At 48.2% G+C, this 21375-nt stretch overlaps 1 protein-coding gene across 3 annotated transcripts in view; it reads left to right on the top strand.

The window, feature by feature from the left end:
• Positions 1–15939, top strand: part of PDLIM1 (PDZ and LIM domain 1) — a 46796-nt gene extending 30857 nt beyond the window's left edge. The window contains exons 4-8 of one of the 3 annotated variants that reach the window (XM_086616600.1): positions 4042–4103; positions 6174–6479; positions 10324–10478; positions 13597–13714; positions 15411–15939. In XM_086616600.1, coding sequence (XP_086472726.1) covers positions 4042–4103; positions 6174–6479; positions 10324–10478; positions 13597–13714; positions 15411–15597 — 828 coding nt within the window. In that variant the 3' untranslated portion in view covers positions 15598–15939. Of the gene's footprint in view, positions 1–3615; positions 3807–4041; positions 4104–6173; positions 6480–10323; positions 10479–13596; positions 13715–15410 lie in introns of all 3 variants that reach the window. The other 2 variants (XM_086616599.1, XM_086616601.1) reach the window with 2 other exon arrangements.
• The last annotated feature ends 5436 nt before the right edge of the window (positions 15940–21375 follow it).

The following is a 21375-nucleotide window of genomic DNA, read 5'->3' as shown; positions in this document are numbered from 1 at the left end:
ACCTCGCAGAGTTCAGAAGCAGCGCCCTGGCAGAGAAGTTTGTGCAGTTGCTAATCCATTTTGCCTTGGGTTAGCCACTCTGCCAGCCCCTCTGGAGACATACTTCTCTCTGCAAAGGAAAGAGGGGAGCGAGGCTGGTGTCTGTGCAGACAAAGTGATTTAACTATCACATTATCAGTTTATAGTGGTAAAATATTGCTCTTGTATATCCTACCTGGAGGCTTAGGAGCTTCCGTACCCCAGCTTCAGACCGAAATAACTGCTGCTGGTACCCCTCTGCTCACTGCTGACTGCAGCTTGCTGCAGACAGGGCCAGCATCAAGGGACTGAGGAAGCACCATGGCTTGCAGGAAGGGTGAGGCAAGCACTTCTAGATCTGCCTGCAGATGCCAACCAAAGATGTCTCTGAAAAGATCTAATATTAGTCACACTCCTCTGTACTACTGACAAAGAAAGAGCGCGTCATGCTCCGACTGGATAAGAGCATGTCCTTGTGTCTGACTTCTAGTTCTTCCTTTGCAAACAGACCAATGCTTACTGCTCTTGCAGTTCGTGCCCCAGCCAGGGATGCTGTTTAGTGCTGCTTGTCCCCTTTTCCTTGTGTTGGTCCTGGGAATGCCACAGCCTCAGAGATACTGCAAACCCCGGGCATCTCAACTGCATAAACAAGGCGCTGCTCCCACACATGTATGCAGAATAGCAGTGGTTTTGTACTAATGTTTTTCACTTGCCTGCGGGTGGATAGATTTTTGGGAATTATTTTTTTTTGCAGTATTAAGTCAGAGATTCTCACATAAACACATGATTCCAGGAGCTGAGGCTTTAACAAAACTGCTGCACAGCACAGAGCCCAGATTGGTCATTTTTGGCAAATCCCTAGGTAAATACGTTTGAGAGAACATGTTATCTTTTGATCTTGGGATCATGAAAGCACTTGTTCTTTGCAAATTCCTTCTACAGCTTGAGCAGAAAGAGCAGTATGGTGTGACACAAAGGGCTGGAGAATGCGGATTATCCAAATACCATTTATAATGTTACTGCTCTTGTAATACTTGTCTGTAGATTCTCAGGTTATACACCTGTTCTCCAGAGGGGATTTTTCTAATCTAATCTTCAGACACCACCTTCTGCACCGATATCTCTATTTAACCTGCTATAAACTTATAGTCAGTGGACTTTATCCACATGAGAGCTACTACAGTTGAAAGCTTCATTTTATGGTCTTGGATCTTATTACACAGCAGAAAATCTACCTGGTGGCCAAAAGGAGGCCAAAATCTCCTATGTGGATTCTGTGCCTGAGCGCGTGTTGCAGTTCTTCTTGGAGTCAAGGCACTACTGTGATTTCAGTCTCTCTCTTCCATCTGGCTGTCTGTTTTCTCAACGCTTGTAGGAACTGAAACATCCTTGAGGCCTCCATCGCTGTCGAACTGATTCGGGCTTGGCTGACAGGTTCAAAGGTCCTTGGTGGGGGTGGGAACATTCCCATGTGCACGTGGAGTATGTAATTGAGACATCTTACTTCCTTAGGGAACCAGAATTTTAAAAGAAGTACTCTAAATTACTTCCCTTTCTCTAATTCTTGGTTAATACATAAACGTTTCCACAATACAGGTTGTAACATGATTTCAATTTTGAGCCTATTTGACCTAAGAGTATAACACCTTTAGCCTAAAACTTCTGCCTCAGTCTTTCGTTAGGCCAACTATTTATGTGCACGCCTGAAACCGTCTCCTACTCGTGGCCTCCAAATGGTGGATGTATTTAATGCTGATACAAGATCACTGATACTTTTCCCCATGGTGTGATATACAGGCTGAAGTAATTTTCTTTTTGCTAAAGTCCACAGTTTCTGCCATGGGAAAGACTATTTTTATGAGCGCTATTATGTGCTTTGAATGAGATTGCGACAAAGAGAGATTAGCTAATTACTCCAGGGTCTTTCTTCCTTTGGTGTGTGGGAAGGCTTCATGGCTGATGTCCATACGCATCGGCCAGAAAGCCGTGGGAGAGCAGTCCCGCCACCCCACACCTGAACAGCTTGAGCTACCCCACTGATTTCAAATGACTTGTAACTCATGAGTGCATTTGGATCCACGCCGCTCTTCTCTGAGGGATCCTATGCTGTGCCATAAATAGCATTTGAGTGCCATGAAGCGAAATGACTCCCATCTGTCAGTCTGGGAACGCTAGCCAGCTGCCTAAGGAAATCTGGGGACGTAAAAGTGATTTAAAGAAAAATCTATAGGGGAATTTAGTCATCCTTGTTTCTAGTAAGTGTTTATCCTGTAACTATAGCTCTATCAAACAAACGCCGTGAGATGTTCAAAGGGCGGTGAAGGCTCACTTCGTTGCTGTAGAAGTCAGTGCCTGTATGGAGTGGGAGGGGGAACCGGTTGTGTTAATTGGAGCTGGGAACCATGGGTGCAGCATGTTAAGAAGGGCCCTATTTCATCCTGTGCCACTGGGCGTTAGCCCTGTAGTGAAGCCATTCCCAATTTCTACAGCTGGCTGAAACATTTCAAAATGCACATTTTAATGCCATCTGTTAGCCCTGGGTATTTCATCCATCTCTGTGGACATTAGTCCTTTCTTCTGGCTGCTCTAGTGAGGCCCTGTTGTGCTTTCTGCTTGTTTGGTCAAGTGTCTTCTCTGGGGACAAATAAGCCCTGGATGTTGTTATCTCTGCCCCGAGGCTGCTAATTCCCAGCCTGCTGAACTGGTGATGGAGCTTAGAAGTTTCCCTGTTTTTTTAGTGCTGCCTGTGATTCAGAAGAGCCTTACCTCATGTCTTATTTAACTTGAATTTCACTCCTTTCTTATTAAATCGTAACCAGTGTTTCTAAGTATCCACTAATACCTCTGGAAGCCTCCAGTTTGCAGCAAACCCAGGACATCTGTGTGATATCTCATACTTCTGGCCCTGAAGAAGTCTCTGACATTTAGCTGTCACTGTCTGTGGACAGTCTTTTCTATTAACAATGGTCATCTCATACTTCTGGCCCTGAAGAAGTCTCTGACATTTAGCTGTCACTGTCTGTGGACAGTCTTTTCTATTAACAATGGTCATCTTCCTGCCTTTGTTGTGAGCATTTCTTGTCCAGAAAGTCTAAAGTTGTTCTTCAAAGACAGCTATGAACGCTCCAGAGCATTTGTAGTACTGACAAATCTCTTGGTTTTGGGCTGCCCTTGTCTAAGGAAATCCAAACTTCAGATGTCATTGAAGAATGCTCCTCTTTCTGCCCCTCATCTTCACTTTTCCATAGAAATCAGCCCTGCTTTCAGGAATTGCAAGAAATGCTTAAAATCAGAAGCTCCCAGGTGTGTGGCAGCTTGAGCTTATAGCTCTGGCAGTGTTTCTCAGCTCGTATGTTCCCAACGCGTCAACTCTGAAGCATGCTGAAGGTCAGCCTGAAGCCATCCAGGACAGAGCTGAGGGCTCTCACGATGTGTGGAGGACACTCACCTTCTTTGGTTGTCGTGATGGCGTGCTCCTCAGCTGACACCACATGCAAAGACCACCGTTGCGGTGGCTGCTTGCTGCGGGCTGCCCTTTCACATCCCACCTGCATGCCTGAGCACCTCTGATTTTTGCCTTTGCTCCTTTGCATGCAGGAAATAAGGCACATAGGAAGTGCACACAACCGGAGCGCGGTGCCCTTCACTGCTGCCACGGCTTCTGCCCCCAGAGTGATCACTGCTCAGTACAACAGCCCAGCAGGCCTCTACTCCCCAGAGAACATCCAGACCTTCAACAGTGCGGTAGAGTCAAAGACATCACCTGGGGCCCCGGAGCCTACCAAGCCGTAAGTACCTTCCTCGCCTGTCCCTCCCTGCCTGTGTTCCCAGGGGAAGGCTCCAGGAGACGTGAGTTTGCTGCGAGGGTACCAATGTGTTAACCCAGAAAAGCTCTCTTTCAGGACAAGGGAAGGAGCAGAGGCGCGTGTGTGGCTGTGGTTCCCAGGGGCAGGGCTCGGAGGAGCGAGGAACGTTTCATGAGATGCAGAAATGAAATTAACGCTGTTTTGTTTCTTTGTTTAGCAGAGACCAACGCAGTTTCCGCGTGCGTTCAGCATGACATACCAGCCCGCTGGTTTGAACAGGTGCCTGATAGCTTGTTACGAGCACTTTGTAAAGTTAGCGTTTTGTGCTGGCTTTGCGGGCAGTGCTGGGCAGGAAGGGTACCAGCTAGCGCAGGAAGCACACGTGTCCCTGTTCCTGGCTGGCCTGGGATTCATAAGACAGGCTCTGCCCAAGTTTGGCTCTTTCTATTTTTTGTTATTGAACCTTGTTTTTCACAGGAGTTTTAAAAATTAGCTGAAACATTCATACCTGTGTGAGTGATTTCATATATGCGATTGGAAAGGATGATCCCAGCCTTAAAAGGGCCTGATGATTTTTGTGGTTGCATCTGAGGTTCACCAAAGACATTACGTTATCCTAAAGTTCCTCTTTTTTCATTGGAAGCAATAAACCAGGAGCTTTCTGAAATCTTTTTGGCTGTGTTGGTTAAGTTGCTTAACTACCCTACGTCTCTGTATAGCAGTACCAAACTGCCGGTAAGACTTTAGCCACCTTTTCAACAAAAGCTGCAAGACCAATGATTTAGGTGATACTCAACTAAGTTCCTGACTTGTGAATGGGGAGACAAAAGTATCTTCAGCCTCTGCTTTTGCAAGGCACAAAGACCTGAGATTGTGGTTTACCACAAGCCTGAAAACTTGCCCCTGACTGAAACCAGATTCTTGCACTGGCAGCCCTGTCTGCAGCATGGGCCCTTCTAGGCAAAGTTACGGTGCTAGCAGACGAGGTAACAGATGTTTGTACCTCATTTGCTTCTGGTAGACCTCAGCAGCCTCATTCAGCTGAGCAAAGACACAGCACGGACAAGGGAAATCTGACTTTGCATTAACCTGATGGGACTATTTGGCAGTCAAATACCACCTCTGGTCTAGCCTGGAGTCTCCTCCAGGTGAGAGCACTCCCTGGAAGCCAGGTATATTTGGCTGGAAACTTGTGGGTGATCCCTCATTCTTGCAGGGATCAGCAAAGACGTGGGTTTCTTCTAGTGCTGTGACTCACTGTGCTCCTCCTAGCAGGAAGGTCCATTGCCAGCCCTACTGCATGGGGGGTATATGGCATCTCTTTCATCTTTCCCTTGCTAAAACACAGCAAGTTGCAAAGGAATGCTGGGGAGGCTGTTGAAGAGACATTCGATGCTAATAAACTTTTGTTTACAAAGTCATCAAAAGCAAATGAATTGCTGCTGGTTTTCAATGAGTGCCAGGGGCCTCACCCTGCCATTAAAAACCCTCTGTGGTCTCCCCAGTGCACAAGCACAGGATGCATAGGTTCTCCCTTCACACAGCCTTCCAGCTGCCTTTAAATTCCTGCCCACCTGTTTTGCTGAGGTATGGCTGACTTTGCTCTGAGTTTCCCTGGCATTTATCTGCATCCCTGCCCTGCACCCAGCAGACACACAGCCTATCTGAACCCGGCAGCCTGATCCCACCACTGCACGTGGTGACGTGACACGGGGACCTGCTCCATCCTTAGAGGGTGGGTGATGTAAGTGCAGGGCTGTGGTACAGACAGAAAAAAACAGCAAACATCTCCACTGGATTTGGTGTTGCAAAGCAGGCAGGGAGGGCAGGGAGAGGCCCCACTGCTGAGCACATCTGTTTGGGGATCAGAGGTGAGATTGCCCCTCAGTAGGTGCCCAGGCTAGCTTTGGGAAGGGCAGCAGTGAAGCTCATATCGCTTGAGTGGACAGTGGGATCATGAGTGTGTGCTCAGGTAGCTATTTCACAGTGAAACCCCTGCTGCCATGTCTTCATAGCTTTTACAACCCCTGCATCTGCTCATCAGTAGAGCGACTGCATTTTAGTTTTTGTGTGGACACACCGGGAGGGTGAGACCAGAGCCACAGCATTAGCCAGAAGCCTTTAATGTAAAGTTATTTATTCAGTGGTGTGTCCCTCCGGCACAGGGAACAGACAGTATTCTGTAACTGCTTATATCGCTTGGAGTATTTGGTTTAGCTCTTCATTAATTTCTTCCTTCTTTCCTTTCTTCTCCCTCTGTGTTCTTCCCTCGATTCCACAATGTAAAACCCAAACGAACCCTTAAACGACCACAACTCACACTGCCCGTGTGGACGCATGGGCCCGTAGCCGCCCATCGCCAACGAGCGCGATGCAGGCTCCCTTCGCCTCCATCTATAACCCTCTGCAGGCACAGACCTCCGAGCCACTGCAGCGGAGGCACAGCACCTCCTCCGTCCCCAGCCAAGTCCGAGTGGGGCCCGAGCAGCTAAAGCACGCGGCCCAGGTCTGCCCCAACAGCCCCGTGGAAGTGGAAGTGCCGGGAATCAAAGTGCGGCACGTGCAGTTCAATTCTCCCCTGCAGCTCTATTCGCAGAGCAACATCCTGGATTCCCTGCAGGGGCAGATCTCGTCTGTTAGCCCCGATTTCCCCAGGTAACCTGCCCGCTGCCTCTGCAGCTGGCTCGGCGCATCCGTTCATCCACATCTTGGTGTCCACAAGTGCCTCGTCCCTGTCTGTGGCTCACAGCATTGGCCAGTCACGAGGAAACAGTGTTTACATTTCACCTTTCTGACATTAGTGCATGACTCTTCATGGGAGCTTTCTCTGCGTTGTGTCTGTGTCCAGCACCATGGGAAGCACCAAAACGTCATTTCAGCCTGTCAGGTTGTCCATTGCTCCCTGCACACCCATGCAGCAGGGCCTTGACAGCAGCTGGTGCCTTTCCTGGAGGAGCCGCCTGCAGCAGATGGGTTTGCTGGGGGCAGGCGGGTGCTTTATCCTGAAAGCTGGGGTTTCTCCTGCGTTGAAACAATTGTGCTGTTTGCAACTGGAAGGTGCTGCCACACATGTCCTTGTGCTTTTGTTTCGTTAGCTGTGGGCTGGGCCGTGGGTCTGCACAGGGCATGTTTCATTTCAGGTCGAAGCAGGTCCCCATGGGTCTTCATCTTTGGCTGATAACAGCAGTTTGGAGCAGCCTGGGCAGGCACCAGGCACATGGAGGACCCGGTCTGTTGTCTCAGCCCTGCCTGCTTGTCTGCATAGGTTGCTGCTCTTGAGGCTGCCTCTGCCTGTAGGAGCAGAGGAAGCTCAACATCCTCTGAGGTCTGCAGGACCTGTGGAAAACCTCAGCATCACAAGGCCTGGGTTCTCCTTGGTATTTGCTCTGTGTGGCAGTTGGGAACCAGCTGGCCTGTGCTTCTAAATGACAGCCCACAGGGTTTTACAGGAAGAACTTCAGTATTGAAATGGGTGAAGCAAAAAGCACATTTAGCCATCTCACAGGAGGGCTCACATCAAGGCTGAATTGTTTCAGGAGATACAAACCTTCAGCAGAGTTACCCTGCTATGTGACCAAGCAGCTTGCAGCTGTGTGGCCTGCGGTCCAGGGAGGTGGTCAGTCCCATGGCCTCCATGGGACAGAGCAAAAGGGCACAGCCTCATAGCTCCTAGGCTGCTCACAGTCCCCTCCTGGGCCAAGCAGTGCATGCTTCAAAGCAGAAAAGTTGGTGTGCTCACCCATGGACCCACACAGCTGAGCTTTGCCATGTTTCAGCAGCCAAGAGATAATGGGAGGCTGTGGATTTACTCCTGCCTTGTTACTCACTCCAGTTACTTGCTGTAAGTCACTGCTCTGGCTTGCGGTCGATGCTGCGCACGCCAGGAGCGGCCATGCTCGGCTGGCTGGCTGTGCTGGTCCACACAGCTGAGAGCACTCACAACGGAGCCCCAGGCATCAGCAATTGTTTCGTGGCAAAAGTGAGTGCTCCAAGTACTCAGCCTTCCCGTAGCCCGGCTATGAGATCCTTGTAAACTTTACACAATGTGCTAGCATAAAATAGTGAAATGACATTAGTAAAGAATAAGCTGTGCTTTTCTGAAGCAAGGCTGTGTCTTTATGGGATTTATTGCCATCTTCTTGCCAATTTTCAAAGCTCAGTGATCCAATGTAATTCAGTCAGCGTTGAGAGTCGCCCATGGTAAAAGCAGTGAAATCCAGTAACAGTTGTGTGAGTCTGAAATCCAGTAAAGGTTGTTGGAGTTGTCCCCTACAAAGTTTCTGCATATGGAAAAGGACACCAGTTGCTGGTGATAGCTGCAGATAAAGTACCTGTGTAACAGGAGGTGTCATAAATCAGCCAACATACATAGACTTGTTATCCTGTGCCTGTGGCCTTGCCCATTCAAAAGATGCATGTGCTTTTTGGTGTTGTGTTTTTTGTTTTGTTTTTTTTTTTCTTTAAGCAGCACCGCCTGCTGCCCTGACAAGTTGAGGTATTTCACTCTGCTGGTACAAATTCTAAGATTTGGGGTTTTTTTTAATTGTCTTTCAGAAGTCTTGCATATGCAAGAATATCTGTAGGGTGTGTACCTGGGAGGGCTGAGCTGTATGTTTTGCACACTGTCACAATGCATGGTTGAAATGTGATGGCTTTGTTTGACTCTAGTGCTCTTTAAGATGATTTAGCCTTTGCTTTTTGAATGCATGTTAGTGAAACATTCTTAGTATGCAAACTGCAGTGACAGACTTCTTGCCTAATGTTTTTATGGGTGGATAGAGTGGTGGGAGTATATGAATTTACACAAGAAGAACATAATGTGGAGCATGGATTCGCTTGGGATAACCTAGGCCATTTTCTGTGTAATATAAGGCACATCATTATTTTATTTTGGGTGAGAGGCTTCAGTAAATGAGATTCAGGCTTCAAGGGTTCAACTGCTTGCAAGTCTAATGTGCTTCCTGCTCCACAGAAAATTATTAAAGATGGAAACCTTTTATGAAATTCTTTTTGTAGAAATAGCATTTTATAACACATGCGATGATTTTTACCTCTGATGCTTGAAGAGTTTATTATGCAGAGTAACTCCCAGATGACTCAATTGCACATTGGCATGGAAAGTATGCAGTTGCCTCCTCAAGAAAAAGATTTCCCTCTGCAATTTAGTCTGAACTTCAGAATGTTTATATACTTTTCAGGCAATCACAGAGTGCAGGAACAGTGAAACCTAGTAGACCATTTACATTTATAAAGCTACATTATGTAACTGAGCTGCTGGAGGAGACTTGTCAGTTGTCTCATTTTTCCGGAGACGTTTTATTCCAGCCACAGAATACAAGGCAGGCAGGAACCTCCCATGTCCTTTAGTGCATCCCCTAGCCCCACATTTGGTCAATTTAAACCATTGGTTTAAATTATTCCTAGCAGACATTTGTCCAGACTCTTTTTAAATCCGTTAGTATGGATGTTGCTCACCTGTCCACAGCAATCTCCTCTGTTATTTTGATATCTGTCTGTTGGAAAACTTTTCCCAAGGGATATTCTGAATATCCTTCTGCAGTTTTAAGCCTGTAGTTTAGCCTGTACCCACTGGATGTGGAGAACATCCTAGGTACTGCCTCCAGCCTCTTTTTCGTTTCCCTAAAGACCCTTCTGGTGGCACAGTGACCACCCTTTCAGCCACCCTGCACTGTGTAAAGCTCCCCCTGAAGCACCTCGGACTCTAGGCTGAGGGTGCGAGTCCCTCATGACACGAGCGGCAGCAGCAGTGCCTCAGGAGGCAGCTGAAAGGAGGGCATAGTCTTAGCAGTCAGAAATCTCCTCTACCCTTGGCCTGCTCATTGACTTTAGTTAAATGCTGTAAATGGGCTATAGCTCAGAGTCTCCACCTATAAAATGGAAGTAATAACACTCACTTGAAAACCAGATTAAATTATTGCCAACCAGAGGAGCTTTTAGTTAGATTCTACAGCTGTTACTTTGTGAAGGTGGCCTTTAGGACCAATTCATAGTGTATTTGCACAGATTTCTTTTTCATGGAATAACCTTTATTTAATTTGAAGTTCACAGCGGTGTAAGGTAGCAGTCTAAGGTAGCTTATGCATGCAAGGAACATGCATAGACGGCACAGCTACCATGTGGGATTCCCATCCCAGCACGAGTTCTTAATTTTTCTATTAACAGTGCAGTAATTTCCAGGGCAGAAAGTTTTAGTTTCTGGAGTACTTAGTAATTGCGAAGCAGGGAGAACACTTGGGGACTGGCTGGGGGGCGGCTGGCACGAACCCGTTGGCAATGGCGTACACGGATAGCCCAGCGTGCCAATCCCGCCTGAGCTGCAGCTGTCTTGTGCGAGCACCTCTGTGTTTTATGGCGTTGTGTTGTGTGTTTGTTTTGCATGTTCATTCTTCAGTCATATGATGCACTGTGAAAATTTTGCTAGAGGGACTGGCTTTAGTTTTCAACCGTTTAACAAGTGTGTTCTCTGTTCCTTCCTCAGTTTAGATCAGCATAACCAGCCTCCAGGCGGCATCGTCATAGACAGAGAATCTGAGGTTTACAAGATGCTCCAGGAGAATCAAGAGTCAAATGAACCACCCAGACAATCTGCTTCCTTCCTCGTGTTGCAAGAGATTTTGGAGTCAGAAGAGAAAGGTAAGCACTCAGTGCACACCTAATCTGAGTGTGCTCTTCCCCTTTGCCGTTCCTTGGGCTGTATATGGTGTTGAAGAGCAACAACTAAAACTTTATTTGCCTTCCTTAGCTGGTGATTGTTCACAGCAGCGTGTGTAGATGGTTTCCACAGAAACAGACCCTTTCACTAACTTTACTCTTGAATTTCCTCACCTTGGTTAGTTTCAGTGTCTATGGGCCCATATTATTGCTTACTCATTGAGTGAGTGCTCCAGAAATAAATGCCTACAACATGTAGTTATCAAGAAGGAATTAAAAAAGTTGCAAAAACTCTTATTTACTTTCTAAAGTTTTGCCCCTTTAAGATTAGGGAGGCCAGATTCACTGATTAAAGACCATCTTTGATTCAAGACTTTGAATGGTTCCACAAGATAGGGCTCTTCAGTGAGTCCTAAAGCTTCTGATTGCCATCCCTCTACTCAAGACAAAGGATCCACTCCTGCAGCTGAATGTAAAAATATGGAAGCTGAGTTACAGTGAGCTTTTAATCATTAAAGCTTCGTAGCCTTTTAATCGCTGAAACTTCACTCTGCTTGGCATTCTAAATCTGACATCTGGACTTGTGCAGTTCAGGGCTATGGACTTTAAGATAAAAAAGCCTATTAACGTAGGTGGGAGCCAAATTGTGCTCTCTTCTCCCCTTGAATAAAATAAAATAAACAAATAAATAGGAAAAGAATTCCAAGAATGACTTTTTTTTCCTTAGGCCAGTTGAGGCTTTGTCTTTTATGTTATTAGCTTGGCAGTGGAACATTCAATTTCATCCAACAAAAGCCTGGTGCTGAGATCTATTTACCACAAAGGGAAACAGATCAGCCAAGTGCTGGTAGGTCTGAGTGATCTGTAAGGAAAGAGCAAAATGAAGGAAATAAGGAAACAAAAGGAAGATAGAAACCAGATTCTTGGAGTCTTTAATGTGCTGTTAAAATACCTACCTGATTGAGTGTTTGCAACTTGCCCTTCAGGGTTCAGCTCCTGCATGGAAGGGACTGGAGTAGCTGGGACTTCTCACACATCCAAGGTCCTCCCCTGTGCTTAGTAGTGCTGAAGAAGATAAGAAGCAAAAGCCTCTCAATTTTATCTTTCTTTGAAGATTTGCAGCATTATTGGGATTCTCTGGCACAAGGTTTGCCTGCCTGATCACAGGCCAGGATAGGCTTTGGCGTTGCTCCACCGTGAGCCGATGATCACCCATGCGGAGCAGGGCCAGGAGGTTACACAGCCCCAGAGGCATGTCTGTCCCCGAAGAGACAGTGTCCCTGCCTGCCGTGCCGCTCAGCCGGCCTCGCACACCGCTGCTGCTACTGACTCACATCATGTCCGTGACGATAAGTGGCAGATAAATAGCACGTTTGTTGGCTGCTTCTCCAAGCCTGTCTTCAGGCAAGGGCTTGTGAGTAGCAGCAGGGAACTATCTCCTCAGCTGAGATGTGTCCCTCGGGGCATGGCTGACTGTATGGGCTGTACTGGCGTACACCAGCTGAGAGCCTGGCCACAGACATGGACACAGAGTCTGTGTGTGGGCGCTGCTGTGTGGAAACACCACGGCTGGTCTGCGTTTAGACCTGACCCTGCACTCACAGGTGGAGAGTGCTTTGCAGGGCGGAACAGGTTACGATTCCTGTGGATATCTAATTAAGCTGATTCCTTTAGAGAGATTTAAAAACACACTGTCAATGTTGTTGACGTGAGCAAAGTGCTATTTGAGGCAGAGGGAATGAGTAGACGTGATAGAGAAGAGCCTGACAATGTGGTTGCCACGGCTTCATTCCCAGGAAGGGTCACTTGCAGTAGCTCTGTCGGAGGCCAGGTGCTTCCTGTGTTTGGAGGGTGCATGGGCTGTAGCCCCCATTAGGGCACTTGCACTTCTGGACCAGCATCCCTGCACAGTACTGGGTGCAAAATTCTGGGCCGAAGGCCCCCCGAGGCAAAGCAACGCAGTGTCATCTGCCCCACGGGCGAGCGGCAGCACTCGGGCTGCTCTCTGCACTCGGCTGGGTGACAGGGAGGTGCGATGGGCAGTTCCCCAGCTTTTCTCCTCAGCTCTTCTGTCAGTGGTGCTGCCCACCAGACTGAGAGGTGTGCCTGACCTTGCTGGTCACCAGAGTGTGCCTTTGGAGAGTGAGTCCTTGCCTTACTCCAGGAACAAGCGGTGCAGTGTGCTCTTTACTTGGCACTAGTCAGAAGAGTCCCTCCCAGTCTGAGGTGACACAGGTCTGCCCATCGACCCCCTCTGTTCCTGGTGAAACATTGTGGGCGTCTCTGCAGGCCTCCTTCCCTTGTTGCCTGGTGTTCAGCCTCTTGCAAAAGTCATATGGATAAGACTAGTCACATCAATCACGTCATTTTCTAAGAGACTCCTTCTTCACTGCAGATACTTAAAGGCTTGCCTCGTATCCTGTATCTAGGATCTGCTGCCATTGTAGGCATCCCAGTCAGCAGATGTGTCTTGCGAAGGACCTGCTTCAGAGAGGTTGCACTAGGGAGATACCATCCCTGGAGCACACTACACAGCAGGAGCACGCAAGGGCATCCCCAGTGTCCCAGGGCCCTGCTACACAAAGAGTTTGTTAACCAAATCTTCCAGGAGTCTTGGGGGAGCCAGCCCCAACATACACCAGACAGCAGACTGGTAAAGGACTTTGATGGTCTTCCCTAGCCTGCCAGGACACCCATCTCCTCTTTCTGAGCCCAGATCTGGCAATCAGCTTGTCCCTGCGTGTGTGATCAGGGCACGGCAGGGCTGCCAAGGCTGGGGCTGGGGCTTGGCTTTGCTTTGTGCATCTCTGCATGCGAGACATGTCAGCTGAAGTCTGATGGGCTTTCAAGATGAGAAGAGACATCATCTGACTGCCCATGGTCTCAGGCCCTTGGATTTCCAGGGCCAGGTTCAGCTGCGTGTCTTCTTTCCCTCCTCCCCACACACCCCTAAATCCCTGCCCCCTTTCCATGCATGAATCCCTGCCTCAGAGCTGGGGTTAAAGAACATCACCCCTCCCTAGCAGAGCGTCTGCTTGGGAGGAAGAGCCTAGAGCCACGCAGCTCACATGCTCTGAAGCACTCTCCTTCCACCCTCCAGGAGACCCTACCAAACCATCCGGATTTAGGAGTGTCAAAGCCCCCACCACAAAGGTGGCCGCATCGATTGGGAATGCCCAGAAGCTGCCCATGTGCGAGAAGTGTGGATCTGGCATTGTGTAAGTAAGCCTGTCCCTGGGGTTGCAGGCTGTGGCCAAGCATCCCATCCCTGTGCAGGGGGGCTGAGGCACTGCACCCAAAACACCACACCCACCCACAGCCAGTGCATCCAGGAGCCAGATCAAGGCATGTTTATTCTCACCAGCTTTGACAGCACTAACTTTGCAGTTTCCCACAGTGAGGCAGGAGTTGCATTTCCCTCTACAGATCCGTATCAATGGAAAACAAAGCAAGTACCTATGAGACAAACCTCAAGACAGTTGTTGCTGCAGTGTTTTGCTTCCTATCTGAAATCTGTTTACAGCACCCAGAAACAAAATGACTTTTCCATTCAGGGTCTGTATGTTTAATGCTTTTCGTGTCTTGGTGCTTCCAGACATGGCATGGTGACGTGCCTTGGTGGTCAGAGGCAACGTGGGCCAGGAGAGCTGTGTTCTGCTCCCGGCTCGGCTGTAGGACCACACATCAGTGCTGTGTCTACGCACACATGATTTTTGTTGTCTTTGTGTAGGTGTGTCCAACTTCCAGCACAGCAAGGGCATGGAAGCTCGCTACAGAGCTGCTGTAACATAAGAGTGAAGCACGAGGGACCCAACCCATGTCTTTGATTCACCATTCAGTTTCTCAATCACAAATTCTTCCTTACAGCCCCCTTAGCTTAACAGTTGACTGCAGCAATCAAGTGCTGGTAGCCCACCTTCATTGTCACAGAAGAATTCAGATTTTTTCCCATGCTGCCCACCACAAGCTATCAGATTGTTGCTGAGTCTCACTACACCATGATTGCATGGTCCTGGCATGCCTGGAGCACCAAAGACTGGCAGAGTCATTACAGAGACAATCCATACCCTGTAAAATATGAATCAGAGATAAACTCTGCAATTATTCTACCATATGGGTAGATCTGGAGAGCAAGCACAAGGCTATGAATAGCACTAAAAAATAATGAATTATGGAAAACATTGATGGCTGCTGGAACAAAACGATACTCCTGGCAAACTGTTGTGTTGCTGCTGGTGGCAGTTAATGAGTTGCTATGTAGTTTTCCTCATGTGCTGGGTTAAGCTATGAAGTTTTCCAGTAAGAGCTGGCCCATGTTTGGCTGGACCTGTTCACTGCATCTCCCGAGCAGCAGTGTCTGAGTTCAGAGCCAGGATCTGCTCTCTGTGCTTCTTCCACACATACCTGGCATGTCAGTCGCTAGCAAAAGGGCAGTGGCTGGCTGCGCAGCCTTCATCCCCCTCGGTTGGTGGTAGGCACTCCTTTCTGGATTTGTTCTGCAATCCAGTTGGGTTGGACCTGGATTTTGCTTCCTCAGATGGTCAGGCTGATACCTGCCATTCGATCCTGGGCATTTGAAAGCTGTTGCACTGTCTCCAGCCATCAGCTAAAGATGCCATCACAGTGATTCTTGCCACCACAGGTGATAGGACTGTCCTGTGAAACTTAGGCAGGCCAGTGCTATGAAACACTTTACAGAGGAGGGCTCCCATGGCAGCACATGTTGGGCTCTAAAAGTGTAGTTAACATCTGCCTGACCAGCGACAGGGCCTATACTTTGATTTGTCAGGAGAGGGAGAAAAATTGTCTACCTTCAAGGCTGGTATGGGTTGGGGCTGGGTGGGAGGTAGCTGGGGGGGAGGAGGGAGGCGGTGGTGGGTACCTGGTGCTGAGGGGTGCTGGTTCCTTCCCCAGAGGGGTGTTTGTGAAGATCCGGGACAAGCAGCGTCACCCCGAGTGCTACGTGTGCAGTGACTGCGGCACCAACCTCAAGCAGAAAGGACACTTCTTTGTGGAAGACCAAATCTACTGCGAGAAGCATGCACGGGAGCGGGTGATTCCCCCAGAGGGCTACGAAGTGGTCACTGTCTTCCCAAAGTAAACCGTGCTGCTCACAAAGCCAGTGTTAATGGTTTCTCCTCTGCTGCTTTTCCTTGGAAAGCATCATCCCTGTCCCCCTGCCAAATCTTGTTTGCAATAAGGAATGCTCAGCATGGCTTTGAATTTCTTTGCCATTATTAATCCTCCATCTGTTCACATGAGATGTCAGTAATTGTTCAACATTCTTTTCACCTCCTCTTTCACTGTTTGGTGGGTTTTTAATACACAGAATTATTTTCTTTTTCCCTCCTTTGTGCTGTCAATTGCACAGGAAAATCAAGAGGCCAAAGTCAGATTACAACTCTCCTGCGTCCCTGTTATTTGCATTCAATAAACGAGGTGAATCAACAAGGCACATGTGTCTGCTTTCTCCTGGTATCCCTGTGCACTGGACCGGGGTTTCCAGGGCAGCGGAAGAGGTGCCCAGTGTGTGGCTGTGTTTACCCTGGAAGACAGTGGGTCTGCTGGCACCCTGCAAGGGCCAGGTGGGCACAGCCAAGCCACAGACCATAGCTGGCACTGATGGCCCATCTCCGGCACAAGGCGGCCAAGAGCTGCCTCCTTGGGGTCCAGCACAGCTACATGATGACAGGACTGACCACTTCAATGCTTCCCGTTACTGCATCACCCAGGTGCCCCTTTGTTCCCCATGGTCACAAACCAAGTCCTATTAAAAAAAAAGGTCCACTTGAAGCTTGCTAGAAACCAGGGAGTCCGGGAGCAAAGACGGGAAGGTTTGAGCGACCATAGTCCCTGTCCCATGGGGTCCTGTCCGTTCTGTGGCAACTCTGCCCTGCCGTACTGCAGGCTCGGGACTGGGTGAAGGCTGGTGAGGGTGGGTCTCACCACCATACATCCCCTGGTCCAACCCAGGGCAGAACCCATGGCCATGGTTGTTTCTGTCTGCAGACATTTGGGACAGTCCCCTAAGCAAGACCCCGTGTGACTGCCAGCAGCATCACCCTGCTCCCCGTGTCTCTGGACACACATGGCTGCTGAAGGGTGCCTTTGGAGTTGATGTGGGGAAGGGGCACATACCCCTCGTGCTGGATGAGGGGGTTGATGATGCCCAAGCAGCACTTCCACCCATGTATAGCAAAGAGATGATCTGTGGTGAAGGTATTTCTCTGCTGACACCTCTGAATTAGATGCTGACTGTTCTTTTGGTGTAGAAATAAATGGTTTCTAAAACATAGTATGATCTTCGCTTTAAAACAAATTGCCAGAGGTTGAAAACAGAAGGGATGGCACCTGCCTACAGGCCCTCTTTGCCAGGCACAGGGCCACCTCCACCCCTGGGGTTAGTGGGTGCATCTGCAGCAGCTATGGACAAGGTCATGTGTCTGTCCTGGAAAGTCCTGGCCGACTTCAGCAACACTTTACTGCTGCACTGTTTCTGCTCCTTCACAAGGAATCACACCACAGCACAGCTGCCTTGCCGAAAAAAAAACCCAAACCACCAAATAAAACACCCACACAACCCAAAACCCTATTCTCATCTGAGACAAAGCTAACCTGTCACCAAGATTAAAAGCTGCCCCCTGTCCAGATCAACTGTACAGCTTTTTGGCAGGTTGAGGAGGGGAGTAATTCACCAATCCAGCTAAATTTAGCTCTTCTTTCAGGCTCCTTCTATGGGCAGCAGCAAGCAAGGATGACATAGCTTAAGCAGCAAACTCCTTGTCCAGCTCAACCCTGGCTTCTCCATGCTGCTGGCACATGCCTGCACGCACACCCGCACAAACTCCAGATGTTAACACAAGCAGCTTTATTTTTCAAGGTGAGAGTGGTGGTTTTTTGCCTGCTGGGGTGATATCTGCCCTCACTGCTGCTAATGAGGTCTAATTCTCTCCCCTCCTGCAGTACGTTTCTCCAGGGAAAGGCTCTCCCTGCTGCAGCGCTGACAGATGCAGGCAGGCTGGACTGGACAAAAAGCCAGTAAATGAGTAAACCCGTAGAACAAATTGCTCAGATCTCAGATCAGCACTCAGGCTCTGCCGTGGTGTGGGACCGTGGCTGCTCCCAGCACGGCACGCTGCTGACTGCCCACTCTCCCAGGAGGCTGGGGCTCCTGGCCGCCTGCCCTGCATGGCCGTCTGCTTGCCTCGCAGGAAGAAAGCGCCAGCGTGTGTGTGAAGAAAGCCGGGTGTGCTGCACCCCAAGGCCAGTGCGCACCTCCAGCGCCTGCAAAGTCACTAAATGTTTTCATACTGTACACACATGTCAGCAAAATGTCGTTGCAGATAACCTCATGAGCTTGCTTTCGCATCAGGGGGTCAGGACGGAAGAGGCTGAACTGTGCCTGGCATTTTCCCTGCCCTCCCCACCCCAGCCCCACACCGCAAACAGAGGACAAGCCTGGCTTTGTCCAGGGCCATGTGCTCCGTCGCCCCAGCCGCACTCCTGCGGCGAAGGCTGGCAGCACAGCTGGGAAAACAGATTGTGCAGGGCTTGATGCACTAGTCGGGAACTACAAAAGGTTTGTGGGGTAGCTCAGGAAGTGTAGGTTTCTAATGCAGATACCAGTGTTGATCCAATTTATTACTATGGGAACAGGCTAGCGAGGCAATTCACATTTGGTATGTGGGGAAGACTTCGCCACTTCGATCGCTTTCTGCTGTAGCTCCCTTGAAAAGGAGTGCATTTCTTTTTTTTTTATGATGGACAAATCATTTGGCAACTACAGTGTTCACTGTAGTCTGACTTTCCAAATTCCTCTTGAGCTTAACAGTCAGCATCTGGAGTTTGTCAACAATAACAAAATAAGTTAAGTGAGGTCACGTCTGCAACCAGAGAGCTGCCTGCTCCAGAAGTTAACAATAATGTAAGACAATGTAACGTAACATGTAAAAGGATCCTATCTGAAGAGCATCAGGCAGTCTGCAAGTGAGCGAGCAACCGGCTAAAGAGGGACTGTCTCACAGTAGGTGTGCAGCACAGCACAAAGCACAATCTGCCATTTCAAACACAGATTACTTGGGTTTCTCCCTGCCACTGCGACATCTCCCATTTCTCCTTGTGCAGCAGGCAGTGCCTGAGCACTGCTGCTGCTCCCTGCTGGTTTGCGGGAGCCCCCTCTGCATGGCACAGGGTGCCAAGCTCAGCCCCACGTGGGAAGCTGCCAGCACAGCACAAGCCGTGGGCCATGGCAGGCTGGAGAAGAGGGCTTGCGTGAGACAGAGCAGCACATCTCCCTTCCAAGCTGAGAACACAAATAACTGTTTAAACAGTTTTTAGAAACAGTGAAAAAGATCAGCAGTGACTCAACAGAGCTGGTCCCCAGGAGATAAAGCAGATAGAAAAGGGTTAAAAAAAAAAACCAAAACAACAAAACTAACAGCGCTATGAAGACCTCTTGAAGAAGACCTCTTGAAGAAGACCTCTTGAAGAAGACCTCTTGAAGAAGACCTCTTGAAGAAGACCTCTTGAAGAAGACCTCTCGTTGTCTCCTCCTCACATCCCACACCATCACCACCACTCTCCTCCCAGCAAAACCACACTAAGCAGCACGGCCAGTTGCTCCAGCTTGCACATTGAAGTTTTATTTTGCTAAAGGCAACCCTGTGAGCTCAGATGGTTGTCAAGGTGGGGGTCTTGGCAGCTCAAACATCATCTTTGCTAAGCAGGTAACTAAAAACACCCAAATGATGGTACGTGCAGGGTGCATTTGAGTGCTGGTGAAATGCCATTAAATAGATACTAACATGTGAGATAAGTTTGCCACACGTTTTCTTGCCATCACCTGGAAAAACCATCAGCAGCATCTGCCCAGCCCTCCTTGGCTAAGAATATGAGCTTCTTGTCAGATATAAAAAAACCCCAAAACCCATAAACAACCCACCCTGCAAAGAGACACACAGTAGCAATGCACAAGCAAGCTGAGACTCCATCTTTCTGACCATTCATTTGGCCTCAACAACTCAAACATCCATAGACACGCCCAATGGGAGGACAACAGCTGGGTGCAGCATGAGACAGGAGCCTTGCTTCCAAGTCACCAGGACAAATCTATGCTTCAAGAATTTGTCTTGCATCTGCTGAAATCTCACACACAGCCCCAACAGACAATCAAGTGGACGTTATTTCACCCATAACAATTTAAAACTGTTAGCACCAGTCACCCCTCTGACCCCAAGCATCCTCTTATTGTCATTACAGCATTTACTTGTGTATTTCTTCCATATATAGGGAGGAAGGCTGCTCTCTGAAACACCAACACCCCTCTCAGCACACCCCAGACTTGTCTGTAGGCATTAAGTGCACAAATGCTGGACTGCCTTTCCCATAGCTTAAGTGGATGGCAAGTGTGAACATCACTCTTGACTGTAGGAATAAGAAAAGCAAGGTCATGCCAAGAAGGTGCTGTGCTTGCTTTGATCAACAACATTCACAGTAGTTCAGGAGCCAAAAAAAAAAAGGGAGGGGAGACAAAGAGGCGGGCTCCCCTATGGCAGCATGCAAAAAAAGGTGCATGCTTTTGCTTTGTGAAAGTGGGCTAGAAAAGCTGTCACAGCTCTGCAAAATCTCTCTAAAAACATCAAGCTCCACACAGTGGAGCTGAACAGTGACTACATTTCACTAATGCTACCATCAGCGTTAATGCTAGCTTATGCATTTTTAGGAAGGCAGCAATTATTAAGTCCTAGTGCTGGCTATGGGATAGAAACTCTTGTTCGTTTTCATTTCCCACCACACTGCCCTGCAGTGACGTTCAGGTAGCTGTGCAGGTTGAGCAGAGTAAATCAGCCTTCAAAAGCTAGGTAAGCCGGTGTGAAAGCAGTTATGCCAGTTATTATTAAAACTTTCACAATTATTCCATTTAGATACTATTGTAAATATATCATTTACTCTTAAATCTCGTAGTAGGTCTTTGCCAGCACAAAACAATGCATAAAGGAGACCAGCACAGTAGCTCAGCAAATAGAAGTAACACGTGGAGACCGCACATGCTGGACTTTGTATTATTCAGGCTAATAAGTAACTGAGTAGAAAACTTAGAAACTTTGTCTTCAGCAATTAGAAACAAGACAGGGTTTTCAACAGGCAAAGGTCAAAGCCAGCCTGCTCAATAATGAAACAGATTTATTTACCCTTAGAGGTAAGAATAAATATTTGTGACATAAAATAACGTTCTCTAAATCAGGCTAACAGATTACTCCCTATGGAGAGTAAGAATAATCACAAAGTGACTGAAAACTAAAATCTGATACATTAGGTAAAATTTAATTTTATTCCATGTTACCTATGCTTTGGCGTAACTAGCACAACTGCAACTGTGACAGCTCCAGCTGCAGTTCCATGACTGCAGCCTCTAATCACACCTAGACGGCATTTTCACACACCAGAATTGAAAGTTTAAAAGCAACCTGATGCCCAAGTTGAAAACCACTGCTTACAGCTGGATCTTAGAGGTTACATAGGCAGGTAATATCCTTCACCTGTCTTTTCCTGCCCCACTGTAGTTTCAAACCATCCCTTCCCAGAAAGTACTCCTCAATCATCCATACACCCCCAGAGACATTCTGCGCTTTCCTCTTCCAGTACCCTTAGCACCTCCCTCCATGTGCTCCAAACGGGCACCTCAGCTGTGTAAACCGACAAGCCAGTCAATACAGAAGTAATGTCTGCATCAGAAACATTTAAGGTTATTTTGGGCTCATTCAAACCGCTTGGGTTTTGTTGTGGCTTTTTTTTTTAATGTGTTAAGATTGGCTAATGTGCTAAATGAGTTGGGAAAGTGTGAATTAATGGATACAACATAAGCTTCGCTTATTTAAGA

This window comes from Tauraco erythrolophus, chromosome 9, assembly GCF_009769465.1.
Source record: "Tauraco erythrolophus isolate bTauEry1 chromosome 9, bTauEry1.pri, whole genome shotgun sequence".
Taxonomy (NCBI): domain Eukaryota; kingdom Metazoa; phylum Chordata; class Aves; order Musophagiformes; family Musophagidae; genus Tauraco; species Tauraco erythrolophus.
This window is presented reverse-complemented; position numbering and strand designations above follow the sequence as displayed.